The 24,736-nt window shown below is 37.6% G+C and overlaps 1 protein-coding gene across 1 annotated transcript; it reads left to right on the plus strand.

Annotated features, from left to right (window-relative positions):
• The first annotated feature begins 2,127 nt into the window (after positions 1-2,127).
• On the plus strand, positions 2,128-24,721 carry LOC129764930 (pre-mRNA-splicing regulator female-lethal(2)D). Its single transcript, XM_055764581.1, has 5 exons — positions 2,128-2,281; positions 3,138-3,542; positions 22,660-22,784; positions 22,845-23,178; positions 23,285-24,721. Exons 2-5 carry the CDS (start codon positions 3,335-3,337, stop codon positions 24,103-24,105), a joined length of 1,488 nt encoding a protein of 495 aa, XP_055620556.1. The 5' UTR covers positions 2,128-2,281; positions 3,138-3,334; the 3' UTR covers positions 24,106-24,721.
• Positions 24,722-24,736: the final 15 nt, after the last annotated feature.

Consider the following 24,736-nt stretch of genomic DNA (forward strand, 5'->3'; position numbering starts at 1 on the left):
ATTACTACTCGCTCTGTTGGTTAGTGGTAGACAATGAAATAAACCATAAAAAATGATACCATCGATTGAATGCATGTAAATTTGAACATGTTTTCCTTTTTGCACATTGTAACACAAAAAATGTTCCGACCCGATTAAATGCATCGACCCGATTAAATAACTGTGGGACAACAGAGTGGATCGTCAGAACACATCAGATAACCCAGCGGAATTTCGGACATCGTGATCGTGCTAAAAGGAAATAAAATCGTTTTAACTCGCGAGGAAATAAAAATAATATATCTTTATTCGTGGCGTATTCTGTAACGGAATACAAATAACATTCCCTGTACGTTTCTTTCTATCTCTATAATGTTGCCATACGAGTAGAAAAAAGTCCTTAAAATAAATGAAGACTCTGAAGTAAAAATGGGGCACATTTTAAAGAAAAAGGAGTCAGATTCAGGGTCATTAAAAAAGTGCTACTTACTTCGTGTTATTTATTTCATCTCGTCTCTTACGCTCCCATTCCTGCTAAGCATTTTTGTCCAGTGTTATTTTGAAATAATTAAGCACGGCTTATTACTTTAAACAAAAACCTGAACAAATTCTCATATTTGACTGAATCACACAATGAGCTTTAAAACATGATTGCTTATTTTTTTATCCTGATTGATCAGGCATGCGAATATTTCATTAGAGTAACTCAATTACTTAATTTGGTTTGCATTGAATTGTGGAATTTCGATTGCATGGAAGATGCGCATTAAGTGCGATTCACATACAACATCCACGTTACGTTCACGTCACGTCACGTCGCGTTACGTCAATGATTCTTCCATGCAATTCTTATGAAAACATTCACATACATCGGCAACGTAACGACCCGTCAGCATACGTTCAACGAAAACAACCGGCAGGATTTGTAGAAAAGAATAATTGACGGAGACGGACGGCGCGTTGGGTTTTTGTCTGGGCTTTGTGTCTTGACTTTTGTTTCGATTATGGTTGCATTTTTTAATGCCAGCATATCTCCCAGTTTTCGAATAATAATAGTAGGAAATACAGGTTTTAAGCATTTAAATAATCAAATTCAATGAATTTCATTGATTTTTTCAAAATTAGAACTGATTCTAGACATGCTGATTCGGAAGAGGGCATTGCAATTTAGAACAGTTGTAGGTGTCGACACTATAAACAACATTAAATAAATCATTCGTTTGACATTTGACGCAACTGTGCTGCCGTAAGCATTGACTGCATATGTGAATTGATGGAGACGTTGACGGAACGTGGACGTTCTTTTCCGTAACGTTCTATGTGAATCGCAAATTATGCATTTTTGGTTCAATTCAGGAAGTGATCATAGAGGGTATCCGGGACATGCTCGAAATATGTTTGGATGTGATCAATTCTAATAAATGAAACTTTTTGAAATCTGAGTATGAAGAGGTGGAGTGCATCTGATACGTTTGAAAGCGTTTCAGATCCCAGGTACATATATTCCAGAAACAATCCCGTCAGTATCTTTTAAACCCTACATCCAACCCAAAAACTGTTGCTGAGAAACTCACCGTCCATTTTATGTCACATGCGGAATGTGGAAATAATAAATTTAAAAAAAATCGCATTTCGGGTTTCAAAAATAAATTTTTACTTAACGAAATAATATCATTGAATTTTCATTTTTGAGAGTCGGGAATTTCGTGAAATAATTCGGGAAAAATGCGGAAATTCTATAATTTAATGTGGTCACCTTGTAAAATCTTTACAACATCGAACAAATCGAAATTTTTTTTGAAATTAACTTCTTTTTCTTCTTGAACACAGACAATATAAAATACCTGTTTTTTTATTTCCGTTGACGATTCACCAATAATTTTTGTTGCATGGGATGTATATTGACAGAGGATAAAATTACCCGCGACAACTTTTACGCACACTATTGTCCAGTGCACTTTATGCTTGATGCATGAAAGACAGAGCAGGATAACAACAAAACATTACATTATCGTGCTACTGCTCCAACTGCAGTGTACAATTGGAACGTGTGACGTCACTGGACTTAAACTCAAAATAAACGAACACATCCATACAGTACTGTAGGTAAGCGAAAAGGGTAATTTTATTTCCCCTGTTGGACTGAAGAGAGACAACGCAGCGAAAAAATCCCCTACTTCAATCGTGAACTGAAAATGGTAAAAGTGGCTTCATCGTTGAGCCAACGGTGGTACTTTTTATGCGAAAATAAAGACAATTGTGCGAACTAGTGATCCGCAGCTTATCGAAAGTGCAGTGCAAGGTGAGATTAATTCGATTACGATGATTTTCAACCCCGTGGAGATGGGTGTTTTGGTGAAATAATTAGTGTGTCTTCATGCCTACCATCCATCGTGAGGGAGCAGCGCATTAAAATGGGGGCTTGAGTTCACATAGAAAAATTTCCCAACGACTGTGTGGCATTGGCGATAAAATGGTCGCCCATTGGAATTTTCACGGGTGTTTTCGTTCGTTGCAAGTGAATTAATGCGAAGAACTTTTATGTTTTACAACGAAAATGTGCTTACGGCTGCCGATTTATGCACAAGCTGGTGATTATGATATGGGTTCTAGTGGAAATTTCTTAAGGCGTCACCATTTTTGTACGTAACTAGGGCATGAGAAGAGCAGCAAAAAGTGATTCACAGTAGAGGTCGCACACAGCCACATGTGACGTTACGGCTCTTGTTGATTGGGCGATTCGGCGGAGATCAGTGATTTGGGGGATATTCGGAAGTGTTTGGAATTTGAGAGACTGAAAATTATGTGATGTAACAATGTGCTCTGGTTCACCGGGTTTTATTTACCTGTTATTACTAAGATTAGAGACGCCGTAGGTAGTCTTATGTTTATATGAGTTCATATAAAGTACAGCTATCAAATCGATTTAGAAAACGAAGCATTTAGAGAAACTACAGTTTCTCTAAATTACCTTGAATTTTTACAAATCGCGTACGGATTCCCGAAACACGATCAAGGCTAACAAAAATTGTTTGACGCCGCAGAAGCGCTCGTGTTTGTGTTTTTCTGAGGCACCACTTAATTGTGACAATAATAGCTGACTAGTGAATAAAAGTTGAATTGATATCTAACTTCTGTATTTGTGTCTTCTATTTCAGATTTTCATATTTGTTTGCAAACTGCCGAGTAAACAAAAAAGAACAGTTTAGTGAAAAAGTAGTGTAGTGTATGCCTTTGCAAACAAACCAAGTGGATAGTAGAAAAAGTTGTTCGAGAATCTTCTCATTCTACCAAATAACAACACCGATTTGGAGAAGAAAATCAATAGGCAGAGCACTGCTGCAGCGCGTAGGCAATGCAGAGCACCGAGGATAACTCGAATCTAATGGACACTGATCACAATACAACGTTGTCCGCGTCTTCGCCACATCAGATTAATGCCGCTACGTCGGCCACCGTTGGAGCAGTTGCTGGTGTTTCCGGAACCATCGTAGCAGGGTCTGGTCCTGTACCGACCGGCCGTACCAGCGAATCGCTGGAGTATCACTGCCGCATGCTGGAAGGTATCGTCCATCGTCGAGCCTCGTAAAAAGACTCGTCGAATCTCTTATATATATCTTGTTTAAGTATAACAAAAACAAACCCGAAAGAAACTTTAACATTTTTGACTCTTGACTCTCTGAACAAGTTTGCTAGTTCTTATGTTTTCCAAGCTGATCTGTAAGATTTCAAAACATTGAAAATATTGGGAACAATCGTTCGCGGAGAGAATCGGTTTGGATTTCGTTTGTTTTTTCGTTCTGATCGTTCTCGGTCGCGGACTCACGTTGCACAATCATGTGCTGCTTCAAATCTCAACACTCAAACAAACGAACATCCGGTGCGAGTGCGATTATATCGGAATACATATGTGGACACAGTTTGAACTCTAGATTGCGGTTTTGATGGCGTTTCTTACTATTTTTTTCACTTAGAATAACAATGTAATATCAGTTGGAGCAATTTGTTTCGTGGAGTAATCGGTGATATCATGAATTAGGGTCTTTCGGTTAAACTTTGAAGGAAGAAATATTGACCATCGTTGAACATTGAAGCTTTTGGGAATTCCTGTACACTGAACATTGAAATCTGATGATTTTAGAACTGAAATTTGGAAACTAGAATTGTTAACATAACATTATCAAATTTGAGTGCTTCTCGGTGTAATTCTCAGACATTTATGCTTTTAAGTTATAGGAGTATTTGTACATCGTGGTTTTCCCCAGCGGAGTAATCATTGTAAATGCGGTGAATACCTAAGCATTATTACGCAGATGATGCTTTTACAATAATTTAAAACAAACGCCTAAGTTATACGAAAACTCATAACAATAACGTTGCAAGAGACATTTAGAATGAGGAACATGGGCTGGTAAATGAGAAGATATTTGTCAGCATATTCTTCAAATCTTTTGTTGCCATAGCGATCAGCTACTTCTCTGATCGAACACAAAATTTTTGGAGTATATCCTTCGTTTGTGGTTCGCCAACAATTTTCTATCGGACGCAGCTGGAGGACTTTACGAGGGTTGTTGAACTTCGGTACATCGTCTATCTTCAGCCGCTTTTCTGGGTGATTGCCTGCTGCTCAGATACTACTGCGCTGATGCTCCCGCCTTAAAATGTCCATTTCACCCATGTACTTGTTCATAGTTTGATCGGTTGTTACGACCTCCTGGCCCACGGCTACCCTGCTCTCGGTCTCCCTTTCCAGCTTCTGCCGCACTTTACGGTTGCTCAGTATTGTCGGACAGTGAGAGCCAGGCTTCTTTCGACACACTCGCCATTCTCATAATTGCCGCCAAGGCTGCTGCAAATTAACTGACAACGACGTGGATGCATTTTTGTAGAAGGGGTCCATTGAATTATATTTTGTAGTTCTTTTTATCTCCAACCGAAATTTGTCCATTTTTATAATGCATACGTTACTCTTTGGTTCAACGAAGCAGTTCCTGTCGTTACATTTCAGTATTTGCAAAAGATACCGTTTTGTCTCAAATTCCGAACACTTAAGCTTTGATGACCATTGAACAGTGTCTCATTGCTCAAAATGGTACTCTTTCGCGAAATTATATTGATTTTTGGATACAATAGAGCTTTCGTTTTTATTTGACTACAATAAAATTGATTTACAAATACATATTCATGGTGGAAAACTAAAAATATGTTTAATCACTTTTGTCTCAAATTCCGAACAGCAAAAATGCATTTTTTTAAATCATAACTTTTGACATACTGGACCGATTCACATGATCGATATATCAAATTAAAGTCAATCAGCTAGTCATTTTTGGAAAAATGTTATACCCACAAAAAAAATTAGATTTTCTTTCGTAATTATTGATTGTATTTGTTTTTCATAGTTTACATGGTTTCGAACCAAGGGCGTTATATCGGTATCAATACCTGTAAATGATGTTAAAATGAAGTCTATAATCAAAAAAATGTTAAGGTTTTGATTATTAAATTATTTACAACATTAAAGTTCAGTAAATTCACATTGATAAATGAAGTGTTCGCAATTGGATCATGCGTAGAAACTTGATTCATATTCCGAACACTAACTTTAATGAAGATTTCTGCATAAAATATCATTTTTTTCATGAAAACAATAAACAAAATAGTTGAAAAAAGGACAAAAACTCGAAAAATTAACGATGCTTGTTTTTTACAGAATTTGCTAACGCAAACATTTAATCATTGGTTTTGACCGTCACGTTTTAGCAAATGCTCAATATTATAAATTATAGGCTGTATCGATACCTGTGAATGATGTTAACACATTAAGCACCGCACGTTGTTGGGCAAATTTGTACGCTTCATTTATTCGGATTCCACAAATGAGATCGTTTCCTTCGGCGTGGATGAGACGAAGGCGAGCCATCGGGGTAGGCCTTGTTAGATTCTTGGCAGACCAAAGATTTAACCATCAAGTGTAGAAAACACGGGTTATTTCGTGATCCATGCGTAATAGACAGATCGCGAAACACGAGAAAACTCGTGAGCGGTCCGCAATGTGTTAAAATGAAGGCTATAACCCAAAGAATTTCAGGCTTTTGATTATTCATCTATTAATAAAGTTCAGTGAATTTACATTTGAAAATGAAGTGTTCGGAATTTGAATCAAATTTGATTCATATTCCGAACACTACTTCAATATTAATTTTAATGAAGATTTCTGCATAAAATATCATCTTTTTTCACCCAGTTCTTGTAGGTTCTTACATTCTCTAGCACTTAAAATGACACAGTATCAAAATAGTTTAAACAACTACTAAAACTGAAAAATGAACGATGCTTATTTTTTACGGAATTTGCTAACGCAAACATTTAATCATTGGTTTTGACTGTCACTTTTTTTCTGCAAATGTCTAATATTATAAATTATAGGCTATATTGAAACCTGTAAATGATGTCAAAATGAAGCATATACCTCAAAGAATGTCTGTGTTTTCATTATACAATTATTTATAACATAAAAGTTTAGTAAATTTTGTATTTGAAAATGAAGTGTTCGGAATTTGAGACTGTTCGGAATATGAGACAAAACGGTATTTGGGATGTCCATGCATAACGAGCAAACCACTCGACTTAACATCGTACTAATTTCGCTTCATCGATTTGGGGGATTGCGGACTCAATATATTCTATTAGGCTGTCAAAAAAGTCCTGCGGTATTTTTTTTTTGAATTTTCATTTGTTCATAAAATTAGTTACAATCATCTGTTTTAAGTCAAATATTCCGTTTTGTTCGATGACTGGTTCCCAACGAGATGCCAACTTCATAATACCCCTGTTATAGAAGCTCGCTTCCTTATTGGCAAAAAACTCGAATAGCTCGTTCGCCATGGACAAAAACAGGTGGTATTCACTTGGTGCAAGATCCGGACTATACGGCGGATGCAAAAGAACCTCCCATCCGAGCTCCCGGAGCTTCTGTCGCGTCACCAAAGAAGTGTGTGGCCTGGCGTTGTCCTGATGGAAGACAATGCGGCCTCTGTTTATCAAAGATGGCCTCTTCTTCATGAGTGCTACCTTCAAGCGGTCCAGTTGTTGGCAGTACAGGTCCGAATTGAGCGTTTGGCCATAGGGAAGCAGCTCATAATAGATTGTTCCTTGAAAATCCCACCACAGCAGAACCTTCCTGGCCGTTAATGAGGGCTTGGCCACCGTCTGAGCCGCTTCAACGGGCTTCGACCACGACCGTTTGCGATTCACGTTGTCGTAAGTGACCCACTTTTCATCGCCAGTCACCATCCGCTTCAGAAACGGGTCGATTTTGTTGCGATTCAGCAGCGACATGCGTCGATACGGTCAAAGATGTTTTATTTGCGTCAACGTGTGTGGCACCCATACATCGAGCTTCTTTGTGAATCCAAGCTTCTTCAAATAGTTAATAACGGTTTGATGACTTATCCCCAGCTCTTGGCCGATGCTACGGCATCTACTATGCCGGTCTTTCTCGGCCAATTCAGCGATTTTGTCGCAATTTTCGACGACAGGCCTTCCGGAGCGTGGCGCATCTTCGACGACCTCTACACCAGAACGAAAACGTTGAAACCATCGATGTGCGGTGGAAATGGAAACTGTATCGGGTCCATAAACTGCACAAATTTTATTGGCAGCTTGAGATGCATTTTTGCCTTTGTCATAGTAGTACTGTAAAATATGTCGGATTTTCTCTTTATTTTGCTCCATATTTGCGACACTATAACTTACGAACGACTTAACCAAACAAAACACTGTCAAGGACTAAATTATAGCGCGCAAAAATACCTTTCAACAAGCTATAGTATGACTCGATACAATGAATACAACTAGAACTACGCGCTTACAACGACACCTCGCGGAAATACCGCAGGACTTTTTTGACAGCCAAATATATTGATTATTCCACACATCAGCTAACGATCCATCATACTCGAAATGATTTGATTACTGGCTTGATTATTCCTTGATATTAAAAAAAATCGATTTCAGGCAGTTCGCACACCCTTTTTAAATCGAGCCTATGAGAAAATGCTTTCGAAGGACAGTGCTTTCCTGAACGAGCTGCAACGTACATTGGATCGCTGTATTGAACTGCTTCAGCATGACCAAGGTACCCTAGTTTTATTTTGCATTCTGCGACAACTTGAATTTCTGCACCTTGTCCTTTTGCGAATTGTGCGAACAAGCCGATGTGTTTTAGTTGTAAAACTGTTTCTCATTTTACTACCACTAAACTAAATTTGTCAATTTTCCAAATTTCAATCGATGGTCTGGAAAGCTCTATAAAAAGAATTCGTCATGAAAAAAAAAAGTGATATCACTATCATCATGGTTTGTCATCTTAATAGAACGACCTAAACCCTACTTCAAATACTTGTTTACAAAATTAACAAAACTGACTCACAGTAGAACCCCCATTATCCGCGAGCGGATGATCCGCGGTGCGGTTTATCCGCGAAAGCGAGTTCCATGGTAATTCTATGAATCTACCCTAAATTTGACAATGAGTGGTAAGTTTTTGTTCTTTTGTTTTGGTCATGACTTTCACATTATTTGACAACTGGTGTACACGACCTTACAGATGGTCGTGATTCGTGATGTTTAATGATTCCTTTATTAATGAAACATAGTTATCATGCTGAAATATTGTATTTGCATCTCTTTTTTAGTCATTTGTTGCATTATCCGCGATTTTCGTGATCCGCAGGGGTTCTACTGTATAGAATTCGGGTTAGGAAAACTCTATAAACAGTACGTTGATTGAAATATCATAGACGCAAGCAATACTTGCTAAACATTCTACACGAGTGTACATATTTAATCCAGGAGTAAAATACTCGAATTTAGGAATAACCATAATTTTAAAATTAACGAACTGTAAGATCCTGAAGAAATGATAGCGCATGAAATAGTATCACCCGTTACTCCCAAAAACAATTGCACCTCCACCATATATAAATAAATGAACAATGCCTAGGACATTTGGTTTGGCAACAAAAGACAACTATTTTGCACAGTGAGTTTGTAACATGAATCAGCGGTAGCAGCGCAGCTTCGCGCGTATGCTGAGTGCATCGCCAAAACAATGACATCAACGACAGGAATGATAACCCACGTGCACACGATACCGTGATGTGTTGTGGGCGGGGTAGTGCGTGAGACGTGCAGCGATGGCAGCGGAAGCATAGAGTCGATCTAATCATGTTGAATTCGGTGGTTCAAATCGCTGCACTAGTGTGAGAAAAAGAATCCCGTTGGCTATCAAAAGTTCTTCAGCGAATTTCACAATTCTTTCATTCAGTCATGTTTTTCATTGTATCAACAGAGTGTAGTAGTGTTGTTGTACAATCGTAGCGACGGTTCGACAGAAAAAAGTGTTCTTCGCGCGGTTGTGTAGTTGTTGGTTGTTAAGCCTGGAGGCTAGCTAGAAAAAAAATAACAACAAATATTGTGCTGTTTCTATGTTGGCGAGCATCACCGTTACCCTCGCTTCTCGCTTATAATCCAACAGTTTGAATAAATAATAGCGGGAAAAACAGTCCAGCGAAAGGTATACCATTTATCGATCTAACCAACAACACCAATATAGTCGTCGTAGTTGTGTTCATCGTGTCTCTCTACGGGTTGCCGTGAAGAAAAAGTATGGTGCAAAAAAAAGAGAACTGTGTTTCAAGGAGCAAAAATCAATAATGTTGCAGTGAAATCTAAAAGCCAATGAACTGTGGAGCCGCAAATGCGAATAAAAAATGTTGAAAAGCTATCGGTTGGGTGTTGTTGATGAAAAGCCATTTGCCAAAATAAAAGAGAATAAGTGAATGTGACCAGTAGTTGGCAAAAATCGCGCACAGAAAGGTGCTAGCCTTCGCGATGCCCATAGTGCAACATGTTTGTCTTTTTCAGCAACAAAAATAATAATAATATTTCCATTGTGTTCACGAATGCATACAATCAAAATTTATCAGTGCACCATGCAAACGCGAATCAGAGTTCAAAACAGTGTCTACAGTGTATAACCGGTAATGAAAATCGAAGTGTATCTCATCGAAGAAAGCTGAAGGAAGGATCTCCATAGAAAACATGGGCGACAGTCCGACTGTGAATGTAAAGTCCGAGCTGAGCCGGAGGAATTCCTGGTTGTTCAACTTCCAATCGGAGCAGAGTCCTTCCACCACAAGCACTTCGGTGTGTTTGTGGGTGCGCATTCGTTGGTTCGGTTGAGATTCACATAAAAACGCAATGTTTGCATCGTTTTCTCACGTGTGTTCTTCAAGAGTGGGTGGTGTGACTTTGGTATGATTTATAACTATTAGATACATGATAATTACAATGGACCGAAACAGATTGAGTTGCATCAGCCTTAAGTCAATTCTATACTGTTAAATTTAATTTCAGATCTGTTTTACGCGTGCAATTGACTCCGTTACGTTCCCCCTTATTCCGCGCGGCGAGTGACGTGAGATAGCAAAGTCTATCACTTTATTCTGGAGGCCACCTTAATTAAGAGTTCCTATTCGACACCCAAATAGATAACAAATGAGGACACGACTTCATATCTCACCTAGTGACGAACTATAGTCACGATATTCGGCTACAAAAATACAGCGATGAGAGCCATCCACGTCATTCGCCGCGCGGAATAAAGAGGGTTATCTCAACCCCCCGAATTGTCCAAAACGCGTCTCATATGACATTTCCCTTGAGATTCCAGCATTAGGCTTCAATCTGTATATATTTTTTTATTTGTTTCCTATCTTCATTCAGGCTTCAAAACAAACGTGTTGTAAATTGGTCAACTTTTTGGAACAATAAAATCCTATATAAATATATTATGTCTTAGCATTACCATATGCGCACTACTTCGAAATTAACACATGTTCCGGAGAGAGGTAAGAATGTGGTGCAAATTATTCAATATCGTTTACGGATACCACAAGTATTGTGAGATATACCGCTCAATCTTAAACCATGCATACTAATATCAAACAGTATCCGTTGTCTTCAGCAATATATAGATGATCCCAAATGGAAACCGTTAGAGAAATGTTCCGGAGATTACGGAGGTTTTACCACCTATTATTCTATTATCCTCGTATGATAGTCTGAGTTATTTTCTAACGGATCGCGACTAGGATTGGGCGATCTTGGATCGATATTTAGAAGATTGATTTTTTCCGATTTCTGATTTTTTGGATCGATTCTCGAAAATATAGTCAAAATCGATAGTTTTTCCTTTCGATTTTTTGATCCATGAAAAACGTTTTGTATATTTGTGTTTCAGTGTATTTAACCTCATTAAATGCCCCCTAAAAAAGTTTATGAACATGTCAATATTTGGGACATTTCAAATTCAGAAGTAAATAGAATACCAGGTATATAACTTCCCTATTATGTGTATATGCAATGGTAGGCAAAGAATAAAGGCACGGTTTTCCATCTCTACGACTTATCTTTCGGAAAACCATAAAAATATATCCTGATTCCTTCGTCACTTTCAGTTCTGCTATTGTTTCGGCATCGTGGAACGTTGCTTTTCGATACGATACTATGAAATACACACCTGTAATGAAAACCCGATACACTATCGTATTTATCGTCAGATCAGCTTAAAGTGTATCCCTTTTCCTTAATTTTCAAACAAGTAATAAAGCACAATGTTTGGAAAAAACACGACGTCGAACAAACTAGATTTTTTTTTAAATTAGCTTTATTTCCTTCTTTGACACAGACGATGTAACATACCTGGTAACAGCGTTGCCATTGTTCCAGTTTAAACTGGATTCTTCCAGTTTTTTCTCGATCCTGTTAAAATCCTAAAATCTTCCAGTTTTTCTGAATAATATCCAGTTTTATCCAGTTTTTTAATGTTTGCTTTAGTTTTACCCATTTCATGTAAAATAAATACACATTTCATGAATATTATCCCTCCCTCATCCTTTCTATACCTTTACTAATTTTGTTTTTTGATACATATCGTTCAGTCGATCAAAGGTGTATTTACCTTGGATCGATCTTTCTTTCCTTACACATTCAACTCAGTGTTATTGTTCTCCTGCTTACACATTCGAATTCAATACGGTGTGGTGCCTACCCAAGCAACAATGTGCCAAACTGTCATTGAATTTATTTAATAATCAGATGTTCTAGGTCCTTCAAAACAATCTGAAGTTCAGACCAATTGATCTACCATTTCAACCACGACTGGGACAAAATTCATAGCAAGAAATTACACCTAGAATGGTTCATAAAGCCCTTGTGCTGTGCTGGCTTTAAGTTTACATAAACATCGAATGTTATAGGTCCTCCAAATTATTCTAAAGTTCAGACGGTCATAAAGTCAATGTGTTCCATTAACTTTAACTGATATGAATATACAATCCAAGTAACCTTGCTTCCGTTAACATCAATGAGATATTTTATTGGTCACGCAAAGGATTTTAAGTTTTTAATAGCAGGGATTTTCGAATTATTTCGGGCCCCTTTTCTAGAATTAAAAGGGACCCTTCAGACTCCTATAGCCAAATTGATTTCAAAATTCTATCTCTAGTTTTTTCCTATTCATGCAAAATAGTTACCAATTTAAAAACTTTGCGGTTGGTTAAGTGAGAAAACTTGACGTCATTATCTTATTAAAATTCAACGAAGTAAATACACATTCAGTAAATATTAATTAATTTTATTCAATTTTTGAAAAAAAAACTTAAAAAATTTAAATACTTTCCTCGAATGATATGATTATTTAAAGGTTTATTTCACCATTTTCATATAAATACTACACCGAGCTTCGAAGGAAATTCTATTTCTCAAGCATTAGAATTAGGGATTGTTAACCGGTTTTACCTGTAATTGGGTCATTTCCTGTTACCGAATTACCGGTAATTTTACAATCAGCTGCTTGGAAACCCTGAAGCCCTGATTGGGTTTCCAATCCGAGCTTATATGCATTTCGTATAAGATATGTTCCCGTATATGAATCGTCATTCTGCTCGTGGTCGTGACACAATTAATGATGACTTTGGCGCTTTTCTATCAAACGTCACGGGCTGCATTGATCAATCAGGCATTTGAAATTGTTTCTGACTTGATCAAATTTGACTGTAGGGGCGTTGGTTCTCCGGATTGGTGATCGCGCGAGCAGTATCACGTGGTGCACTTCCGGGTTTTATTTCATAGCGAATGGAAAATAGAACTGACTAATTCAATGGTTTTTATTGGACTGCTCTACTCGATAAAAATTATATTGGCTATCGAGGCAGAGTTTTTCATCTCGATAACGAGAAGCGAGAGAATCCTATCTCCTAATATTATTACTCCTAATACTACTCTGTATTACGCAAAGCGGAGCGAATTACTAAATAAAATTATAGAAAATTATTCTAGGGTCAACTTGATAATTGTGGCAAGTGGCAAGACGATGATGATATTGATTCAATAGAAGAAGGAAAAAAATGCACTGGACGATGCAAAACCTGCAGACCAGTTGTGCATCAAGGAAAACTTGAACGACAATTGCAACAATCCAGCCAAAGCTCAACTTCTATAAACGAATTGATGAAAACCCTCGGACAAGATTTTTCGTACAGAGGGCATTAGAGACAATTACATGACAATGGCTCTTCGTACAGTACGCCCATCATAATTGAACTCTGAACAGGCGTCTTCTTCTTCTGGAAACATTGTTAATGAGATCCGATCTAGATTAGAAGACGACAAAATTAACTGTGTCCTTAAGTATTAAGTAATTCTCTGTGTCCTTAAGTATTACTTCAACCAGGAAAACATTGCAAATTTGTTGTATATCATAAAAAGTAAAAAGTTTCTTCATGAAAATGGTTTATTTTAAAGTATGTTTTCACCGGTAATTTATCGGTTTTACAGGTAATGAAATTTTCATTACCGAATAACCGGTAATGAAATAATAATGAATAACTTTGGCACGGTAATGCAATCCCTAATAAGAATGGCTAAACAAAAATCATTTTAGTTAAATCAAGCCAATCTTCCATAGCCAATTTAGGGATTTCTCTAGAGATAGGCAATATGCAAAAATCGAAGATGAACCAAAACACATGTAAGAAAAGAAGTTGTCAAAATTTAATTGAACATTCAAAATTGCCGTGCTTGTTAGCATAAGTGAGAGACATGAGTACCAACATAATGCCACAAAAAAAAATCTAGAATCGAACATAGGTAACCCGCGTAATTTCGAATGTCGCGATACTTTGTGTACAGACCTCGTACATAGAAATCTGATTGAAGAAGACTGTCCCTCTGTTGTGTTCCTATACATTCAGTTTAGTTCCAGTCATTATCTTGTGGACAGCGAGAAAAATACAGTATAAACAATCTACTTTTACTCAAATTTTCAAGAGGAAATACCCTATAGGTAATTATGTACAGCGTTTATTCCGTAGTGCATTTGAATTTGTATTTGATATGGGACACTCTTTAGAAGATATAGAACATTTGAAGCTATTCGAGACACCCTGCAACTGCAGCGACACACCATGCAACTGTGAAACATGAAACAAATGTTGAAAACAATATACAAAAGATGATGGGTCTGGGCCTAGGGGCACGGACGGGATCTTGACATAGGACTGTGATTGTGTGGAGTAATTGCATTTGAAATGAGTTTTTTCATTGTTCAAAATCGTTAATTTTTTCTCTATTGATACGTCAAATGAAAAAACCATTTCCTGTATGAACATGTATCCTTTAAACGAGTTAGATGATATATCGTGGTAGAATCCGGAACCACATTCTGTTCAAAAATGTACAGAAAAATTCCATTAACGTAATTACTACAAAGAGTAATCATGTATCATTTTTAAACACAAGTCTAAATAGTTAAGATCTACATGAATAAATATGAATCAAATAAATCTATGACTACAGAAATATATTATAAGTAAAAATAGCATTTTCTCCTTCGTCGTTGTCCGTAACATTGTTTGTAATAACTTTATAGCCCGGTGATGTATATTGAGTATTCTATGGACATGAGTGCTCTCTTGAGAAGTTCGGGTAGCGGCTGTAGTGAATTGATCTCATTGGGTAATAAGTTCTGTTTATGTATAGGAAAGGGAAAGGAGAATGGACATTCGAGGAAGTGAAGCGGGTTTCTTAGGAAGACATATATGGGGATCATAATATTAAGATCGCGACAACTCAAGCTATCATAATCTGGTATGCGTGAGTATACCCTTTCGATCGATTCTAAATCAGCGATTTCGATCGATTCTAAATCAGCAGCCAGTTAAATTCATTATTTGCATTTTTTAACATAATCAACAACAGGCTCGATATTATGACATTCTGGCCCGCAATTACATAAATTGTTAGTAGCAAGACCTACACGATAAAAACCTGAATTGATTGGACAACATACAATATAATAACTGATAAATGCCTGTTATCGGTAAATGGAGAATAATTCATATGCATCAACTCACATTGTGAGCTAACGCCCGAAAATTTTCATCGTCAAATTGTCAACTTTTTTAATTATATTCATTGTTCATGTCTTACCCAAATGCTGGATAAGTTTCCTGTCTAATGGTATATAACACAACATATGTCGCAATAGCGATTTTGAGTAATATACGTTGGAAAACACTTAATGAATCGTAACATTTTTCGTAGAGTGACCCCTATATAGAAATCAAAGACACAGTCCTATGTCAAAAACACAAACATCGTATTGCATCGTATGCATCGTATTTAAGGAATTTCCCGAGATATTTAGTTTATTCGATCTGTTATCTGTTATCTTTGACAAGTGATCAGTTGCGCGGCTGTTCACATATTCTAGAAGAGGTAAACAGTTATTTTTTTTTTGATTACAGCGATTATTTCGCATTGGAAACTAAAGTAGAGCCCCGATTATCCGCGAGCGGATGTAACACAAGTTCGCTGCTTAAGAAGCAGCACCCCTCTGAAATGGGTTCTTTTAACGATTCGCAGAAAATATGCCACGGACGGCTTCAAACGTTTCGTATCAATCGGAAGCTCGGCTCTGGAAGCCACGGCTACCCACGAGACGATGCTTTCTTCCTCAATACTGTGTGCTTTCCATGGTATTTCAGGTTACGATTCACTTTCAGTTGTGCATAGTGATGTCTATATTTTTCATTTATTCGATTATCGATTAATCGTTGGAGCATTTTTCAATATTCGATTAATTCGAATAATTGTTTTTCAATATTCGATTATTCGAGCGTATATTTATTTCTTGTGATAATCACATTTCACGTTGTCATTCTGGTCGCGAGGTCTATCGGGTTGTTGATGTTAGAGGGTTGGATAAAAAAATGTTGGATGAAAAAAATATATAGCCTAATTCTTAACCTAAAATGCATTAACCTTGAGAATGATTCCTACTTCCATTAATCGCGATTACAATGGCAATTATTCGATGTATTCATATTTTGATGATTTTAAATTATTCGATACAAAATTAGTCAATTCGAGATATTCGATTATTTGAATTAATCGAACGATTAACCGACCTCTCTAGTTGTGCACCTTTCCGAGATTCCTTAGTATTTTGCTGCTCGGCGCTTTGAAATACCTTTTCTTGTCATCTCGTCAATGCCTCTTTTAACCTCGTTTATTTATTTTAATCACTTCAAGTAAGTCACATTCAGATACAAATATTTAAAACTCACTGAATTCGGATAAATTTCGGATCTGCAATACTTTTTTTTTCTCAATATTTTTGGTGAATTATCGGGTGATAACAAAGACAAAAGAACAATTTAACTATTCAACAGTATCAATACGCACAATCAATAGTCAATTGATGTATTCAGCCTAAAAAAAAGATTAAAGTACGCAGAGTAAAGAGGCGCGCAGGGTTAGGTGGACTTACGGTATGCAAATGTTTTTTTGCCCCCACCAGAGGTGACCATTTTAACCCCACTCTAAAAAAAGTTCGATTGTACAACTTTTTTTTTAATGAAAAATATACCATTTTTATTTTTAATAGAAAAAGCCGTTTGATATCTTGAACACAAATTAGTTTTGGTATAATATTCTTCCAAGAACGAGAATTATAGCGACATGCAGACGCAGTCTGTTTTGTACACCTTGTTATCCAAAATCGCCAATAAATTCTCAATAGGAATCAAGTCGGGGCTTTAGGATGGCCACACCATTGCACAATGGTCCAGGAAGTGCATTTAAGTGGAAATTAGCATCTAGGGCTCGACATTCATTCTCTAGACAAAAACTATCTTCGACAAAGTTGTTGCACATGATAGAGCGCTTGTTTTGATGTTGTCAAAAATAGGGTGACCAAAATTTACGATGAATTAAAAATCAAATTTTCTTATCTTTATAGATAGAGGTAAACATAGTTCGACAATATTATAGCCCCAGTTGTTTGAGAAAACTTTTCAGAACCAAACGTTTTTCTACCTCTTGAAATAACCGATATAGCTCTTTTTTCTATGTTGCGTTAGGGTCACCATGAAAAAAATGTTTTTTGCTCCAATTTTTATATTTCAAATTTTACATGCAAACTGTCTTCAGCACACTTTTAAAACTTACCAAGACAAACATTTCGCGATGCAGAATTTGTCAATATCTCAATTCTACTCAAAATTATTGATATTTATTTCCAAAAAATACGTTCTCTTCATTCGCTTCTAATTTTTGTTTTGGCAAACATAAAGTTTATTAATGGCACTTGAAAGAGCATATTTCACTCTACATAATGTGTAATTTTCAAAACTATTGAAAACATGAGTTTTCGGGTGAAAACCCATCAATAACTTTGAGTAGGATTAAGATATTGACAAGTTCTGCATCGCAAAATATTGGTCTTGAAATATAAAAGTTGGAGCAAAAAAACGCTTTTTCATGTTCACCCTAACGCAGCTTAGAAACAGAACTCGCTATATCGGTTATTTCAAGAGATAGTAAAAAAATTGTTCTACAAGTATGTCTCAAATAACTGGTGCTACAACATTGTCGAGCTATATTTATCTCTATCTAGAAAGATTAGAAGCTAGATTTTTTATTTCATCGACAATTTTGGTCACCCTATTTTTGATAACATAAAAATGAGCGCTCTATCATATGTAACAACTTCGTCGAAGACAGTTTTTGTCTAAAGAATAAATATCCCCCTCAAAGTTGTTTTTTAACTAAGTTTCATTAGGGTAACCATGAGAAAACCGGTTTTTTACTCTAACTTTTATATTCAAAATTCTACATCAAAATTGTCTTGGTACGACTTTTAGAGCTTATCAATACCAACATTTTGCGATGCAGAATTCGCCAATGTCTTAATCCTGCTCAAAGTTATTGATGGGGTTTCTCCCAAAAACTCATGATTACAATTTTAATTTACTCAAATACAAAAATGACATATCTTAGAAAATCACATTATATATAGAGTGAAATTTGTTCTTTCAAATTCCGTCAACAAACATTTTTTATGTTTGCCCCAGAAAGAATGACAAGCAATTCAAGAGAGCGTATTTTTGAGAAGAAATATCAATAACTTTGAGTTAAGTTGATTTGTTGACAAGTTCTGCATCGCAAAATGTTTGTATTAGTAAGCTCTAAAAGTCGTACCAAGACAATTTTGATGTAGAATTTTGAATATAAAAGTTAGAGCAAAAAAAACAGTTTTTAATGGTGACCCTAACGCAACTTACAAAAAAGACGCTATATCGGTTATTTCAAGAGATAGAAAAAAATACTTTGTTGTATAAAGATGTCTCAAATAACTGGGACTACATCATTATCGAACTACCTCTATTTATAAATATAAGAAAGTTTGATTTTTTATTTCAACGCAATTTTGGTCCCCTATTTTTGATAACATGAAATTGAGCGGTCTATTATATGTAACAACTTTGTCGAAGACAGGTTTTGTCTAGAGAATAACTGTCGAGCTCTAAATGCTAATTTCCACTTAAATGCATCTTCTGGACCATTGTGCATTGATTTGATCCGGTCCTATCAGAAAAATGCTCCCGTTTTTTCTTCGCAGTATGCTTCGAGTCATTATCTTGCTGGAAAGCGTATGTAGTTATCCTCCAACCTCACTTTCAGCATGGATTCCTCCAGGTTCTTGCACAAAATGTCGATGTCGGTAGTCATAATACCGTTGACCTGCACTAAGTTTTATACCCCAGCCCACGAGAAACAGCCCCACACCATGATGGTTCCACCACCGTGCTTCAAAGTCGGTTGTAAATATCGGTCCCGTAGGTCCTCGTCACTCTTCTGCTACACTCGGAGTCGTAGTTTCTTGTCGCATGATGGGCGTGTCCATTATTGCATCAGTCTAAAGGCGCGTCCACATCATGCCGAATGATGCCGATCGGTCTATACCAGGCGGCATATTCGATTCGTTATGTAATGTGGACGCCCCATCGGGTGCACGAAGCCGAAGGCCCGTCCGATGCACGAAGTCGTCACGAACACACAAAGCACAATGTCGTCAACGCTAATTTACTTCGTTTTGTTTTGGTTCGACTTTCTCGAACCGGACCCACTTGTTTCGGGTTGGGTTCGGTTTGATTCGAGTCGGTTATCGGCACGTCGGCAAGCCCGGGCGGTACGTCCACATTTAGTCGGCTTTACCGGGCGGCCAATGCCGATTGGCGTAATGTGGACGCGTCTTAACGTTTCGATCTACTTCTCGATCGATCGGCCTCAGCTTCCTCAGCGTCAAAACCACGTCACTACGCACCAAAAAGCTTCGTAAATTATGTTTGTGTCAGATGTATATCACCAGCTGTCAAAACCGAGGGATGCATCAATTTAAAAAACATGGTAGAACAAATTTACGCAAAAGAATTTTTTTTATTTCATACCCTTAAACAGGGTATCGACTACCTTGAAAAATCTTGCAGATCAGAGGATCATCAGGGAATTCAAACAATGTCAGAGAGAATTAGAGAATATCAGTTAATTTCGTCATCAATCTGGAAAAAAATTAATTTCCGCCAATTAGAATTTTGATTATTGCAGTAATTAGAAAGTTAATGAAACAAAAAAAGTTGTATTTGACTAATTTGACCCTCTGTAGGTTTTTAGGTATATGTTGGCATCAGCTGATCAAGCTATCAAAGCTGAGTTATGTGTCACAAGACACTCCGCACTTCTGAAAAAGTCATGGTTTTATTGAGAAGAATGTTTCAGACAGCCAGATAGCTGAGAAGGTATAACTAGGGCATGATTAGCTCGATGATACTTCGTAAGTTATACATTATCGTTGGTTTCGACGAGTCTTTGAACTAGACTTCACAGAGGCTGCAGATGGATCTGAATGTCAGATTTAGGGATGAAGAAGAGAAGGAGTTGGTAAATCGTTACATGACGTCAATGTTCTTGGAACGTTCTCAAGCATCAGAGATTAACTTGCATCTTTCAAAGAAGGGCTGGGAATCATGTATTTGAACAAATTTCTCTTTGTGTCGATGGACCGGTGTCAACGTGAACTGGTCATATTACGCGAGCTGCAACTGGTCTTTCAAAATGGAGAAGTATTTGAATTTGGGTAGTTTCGAATTGCATATTTTACGCTTTTTTATCCCATTTGTTTGTTCTAGACTCATTAGCATTTTAGCTGTAACAGAACCGAATTTGAATCGTGTACATGTCACATGTTTATCATATCTATAATTAGCACATAACACAGTTGCCATTTTTCGGCATAAAAGTATTCCCTTCTATACCATCGCATATGGTACATTTACACAGTAGCCATTTAGGCGTGAAAGTATTCCTTCTGTTCTTTCATTATCCAATTAAACCACCGGACAGCGGAGACAGTTGATATGAGCATTATTGTGTTATTAATAGAACAGCAGCCCGATGTTATTTGCGGAGCGGAGCAGTTGTATGGATGAATCGATCTTATTTCGACCATGGATCGATCTCCATCGCTGATGATTGTTGCGTGGACGTAGTTATTCTGTAACAACACAAAGATGGTCAATGAGGACCCTGAGTTTTGAACTCACAATCGATCGCTTACTAAGCGAATGCGCAACCAATGTGGCTACGAAAATCCCCCATATTTTACACTTGATTGATGAATTCAAAAATACTCGCCAAAATTTCACGAAATTTCGTACGGGATACGAAGCACTGGTTTCAAAGCTTATGAAACGTTGATGTGTTCCTAATCTTTCCATCATTGATTCCGATAGAGAATTGAAAGGAAAAAGATTCGAGAGACTTTTGACTATTGACTATTTTGGTATTTGACAGATTTTGGACGTATCAGTGGAGCTCCGGGAATTTTTACCAAATATGGTCTTCTGTCTCTCGTGTAACACCCGAACGTTGAGAAGGCTTTTCCGTGAACACCGAATGTTTTTATGCAAACATGCGTGAGGAAACGGTTGCGACAAGTTTTTGATGCTATACTTTACTTTGGATGAATAGCATCAATAAAATGTTGAGCTAGTTAATTCAACTAGTTCCAAATTATCATTCTCTTCATCGTCATATGTCAAAGTTAATGAAACGGCTACGGGAAGCAGAAGCGAAATCTCTGGAAGTAAACGAAGAACATTTTAGAAAACGCACAGAAGGGATCCGAAAGATTGGCAAGAAAAAGCAATTCGTTAAAATCGTAACAGTTTCATGAAATTGATCCGAATCCAAATAAAAATGACTCATTCTGTACTAGTGTTTAAGACTTCTTCAAATTACTTTGGATTGTATTAGTAAAACCATTTTTAAATCTTCTACGACGCTTTTCAGTCGTTCAACTCAATTGAAATCATAAACAATTCATTTATTGGAAGATATCGACAGACGTTCTTAAATTTCATCATTTAAGCTAACTTTTATGTTTCAGGAACTACAGCTTAAGTACTTGTAGAGAATTTAATCACTAGTCTACATCTGGAACTTTTCTGAAAAGTCACTGCAAAATCAATGAATATCGGGTTTTTGAGTCGTCACCCTGTTAAAGTACCCATTTAGGAACAAAAGTCTTTTTTGTTTTTCTAAAAAAAATCAACGAGACTGAAATGGCAAAATGGTCTACTAATTACCTACATTTACGTAGTATTGACTGGAATACCGATAAGTTTGAAAAATTTTGGGGTGGATTTTTTGGCGTCCATCAGTGTAGGTTTTCCTGAAATTTGTCATTGAATGACAGGCTCATGCTCTTTGGTTTTTGCCATGGCTTTCACATTTTCTGTCAATTTGACATGACTTTACAGATGGATAGTTTAATGATTTCCGTATAATTAAAACATAGTGATCTCAATAAAGTTATTGATAAAATTAGAAAATAGCTGTTAATGGGAGGATCTTTCAATTCTTTCTGGTTTGGCAATCATGGTAACCGCACAGTTTTGTTCTGATTTTGTTTTTTAAGGGTCATTCGTTCCTCAATCGCGCAGTTTAAGACGTTTAAGACTGTACAACATTGCGAAAGAGATAAAATGGTGAAAATCGATCCAAGAATGTTAACTGATGCAATTATGAACAAAGCATCAATGTTCTTTAGAATAAATTTAGTCAAAACAATTTGCACCACATTCTTTTGATATTAACCACGTCATATGTGTATTCCCCCCATATATATCTTTGATTAATTATCCAACAAGTTTCTAAGCAACACGCGCACTAACTTATCACACCCATCTATTCTCTCAAATTTTTCAGAAGAAATTCAAACCCTGAAAGAATCGGAATCCAAGCTTAAACAACAGTATGTCGAAACTCAACGCCGCGAACGGATCCTCGCACGACGGCTTGCCGTCAAGGAGCAGGAAATGCAGGACTTTGCCGTAAGTAGTCGTTATAATTCGTCCTAGAAAAACGAAAACTAATCAGTGTGTCACACACAGAGTCAAATCGCGGAGCTCAAAACCGCCCAGGCGCCCGGCCAAGCTGCCCTCCGATCGGCTTTGCTCGATCCTGCCGTTAACATACTCTTTCAAAAGCTCAAAGCCGAACTCCAGCAGACGAAGGCCAAACTGGAGGAGACACAGAACGAGCTGTCGGCGTGGAAGTTTACGCCCGACTCGAACACGGGAAAACGATTGATGGCCAAGTGCCGTTTGCTGTATCAGGAAAACGAGGAACTCGGCAAGATGACCTCCAACGGGCGGCTGGCCAAGCTCGAGGGTGAACTAGCGCTGCAGAAAAGTTACAACGAGGAGGTGAAAAAGTCTCAGCTGGGTAAGACCGAAATATACATTCTATAATTGACCTACTGTGTGCATTAAATATACACATACGATCGATTGGCGAAAATTCATTCAATAACGGATTCCCTTTTTCACAGAACTGGACGACTTCCTGCAGGAAATGGACGAGGATGTCGAGGGTATGCAGAGCACAATCGTATATCTTCAGCAAGAGTTGAAGCACACTAAAGAGGAAAAGGAAGCCATCGAGAAGGAAGTCCTGCTTTTGCGTTCGTACGCGAATGGCGGCAGTGGTGAGGATGGTTCAGCTAGGATGGAAACGGACGCTGACCCCTCACCCGCTGTGGGTGGTGCATCGGCTCTGTTTCTAGTGAACGGGAGTAACAATAAGTTGAAGCAAAGTTCAAGTGATCAGTCAGAATCGTTGTTGGTTTATCAAAATCGGACGCACTGTGGTGGCAATAATAGCAATTCCGAGTTGTTACAGTTACAGAACGGTGGTGATGAGTTAGTTAATGAACAAGAACAAACGATTGGCGGTGGCAGCAACAATAGCAGTAGACTTAGCGGTAGCAATAACACAAGCACTGGTAGTATCAATAAGAAGGTAAACAACAGGACTGCTAAAACGATTGGTGGCAAAAAGCGAAATTACACTGAAGAACAGGACGACGAAGGGGCAGCTGCGGTGGCGGGGGGTGAAGATGAAGAGGACAGTGGTCATTATGACGATGGGCCCAACAATGGTAAAATGTTAGCCCCCGACAGTCTGGAACATCAACAACACGACGAGGAACAAGTCATCACCAGCAGCAACAAACGCATGACGCGGTCAGGTAAAGGGAAAGCCATCCCCAAAGTGAGTGTGAAGAAGCTGCGTAGAGCCTCGGTAATATCTGCGGATCCTACGGAGGATGACGACATGGCCGAGGGCTACGCTGCAAATGGCGCGAACTGAAAATCCCACCTCGAACAATTACCACCCACCACCCATGGCACCTAGCAGTGCGCGGAGACACGTGAAACGACCAGAGATTCCTTCATTTCTCGGCTGGCGTTCTGTTTATGTTCTAACAAATGCAAGCCATCCCAAAAGGGGGTGAAGCAGCAGAAGTGTGTGTGAGTAAAAGTAGAGGCACGAATTTAAGAGAGAGCCAATAAAACGTTTTAAAACATTAAAGGAAATCACTCAAGAAAACACATTGAAATTAGAACTGTAATCTAAACTACAATAATAATTATTGTATATGTAAAGCAACACAATTAGGGAGAAAACACAATACCCGTGAGCGGACAATCACTCCGCTTGTGATCGGCTGACAAAAAGTAAGCGAATCGCGTGAAAATAACTCAGTAAACAAAATAGTTAATGCATACAGAATGAGCAACAAAACAAACGAACATCGTAAACAATACAGTGGAAGTTTTTTTTTCGTTTGTCCAACAACATTTTAGACAGCTAAGGGACTGTAATTTTAGTACTGTAAATGAAACGAATGAAAAAGCAACAACAAAAAAAATCACAAAAACAATGTGTAATTTAAATTATTTCGAAAAAAATAGAGTTAAATTATTCATAAAAAACGTTG

The sequence above is a fragment of the Toxorhynchites rutilus genome, chromosome 2, assembly GCF_029784135.1.
Source record: "Toxorhynchites rutilus septentrionalis strain SRP chromosome 2, ASM2978413v1, whole genome shotgun sequence".
NCBI classification, from domain to species: Eukaryota; Metazoa; Arthropoda; class Insecta; order Diptera; family Culicidae; genus Toxorhynchites; species Toxorhynchites rutilus.

Coding starts and splice junctions, on each gene's coding strand:
- LOC129764930 (XM_055764581.1), top strand. CDS start 3,335: ATGCAGAGCACCGAGGATAACTCGAATCTAATGGACACTGATCACAAT. Junction 3,543..22,659: donor TCACTGCCGCATGCTGGAAG/GTATCGTCCATC, acceptor CAAATTTTTCAG/AAGAAATTCAAACCCTGAAA. Junction 22,785..22,844: donor AGGAAATGCAGGACTTTGCC/GTAAGTAGTCGT, acceptor TGTCACACACAG/AGTCAAATCGCGGAGCTCAA.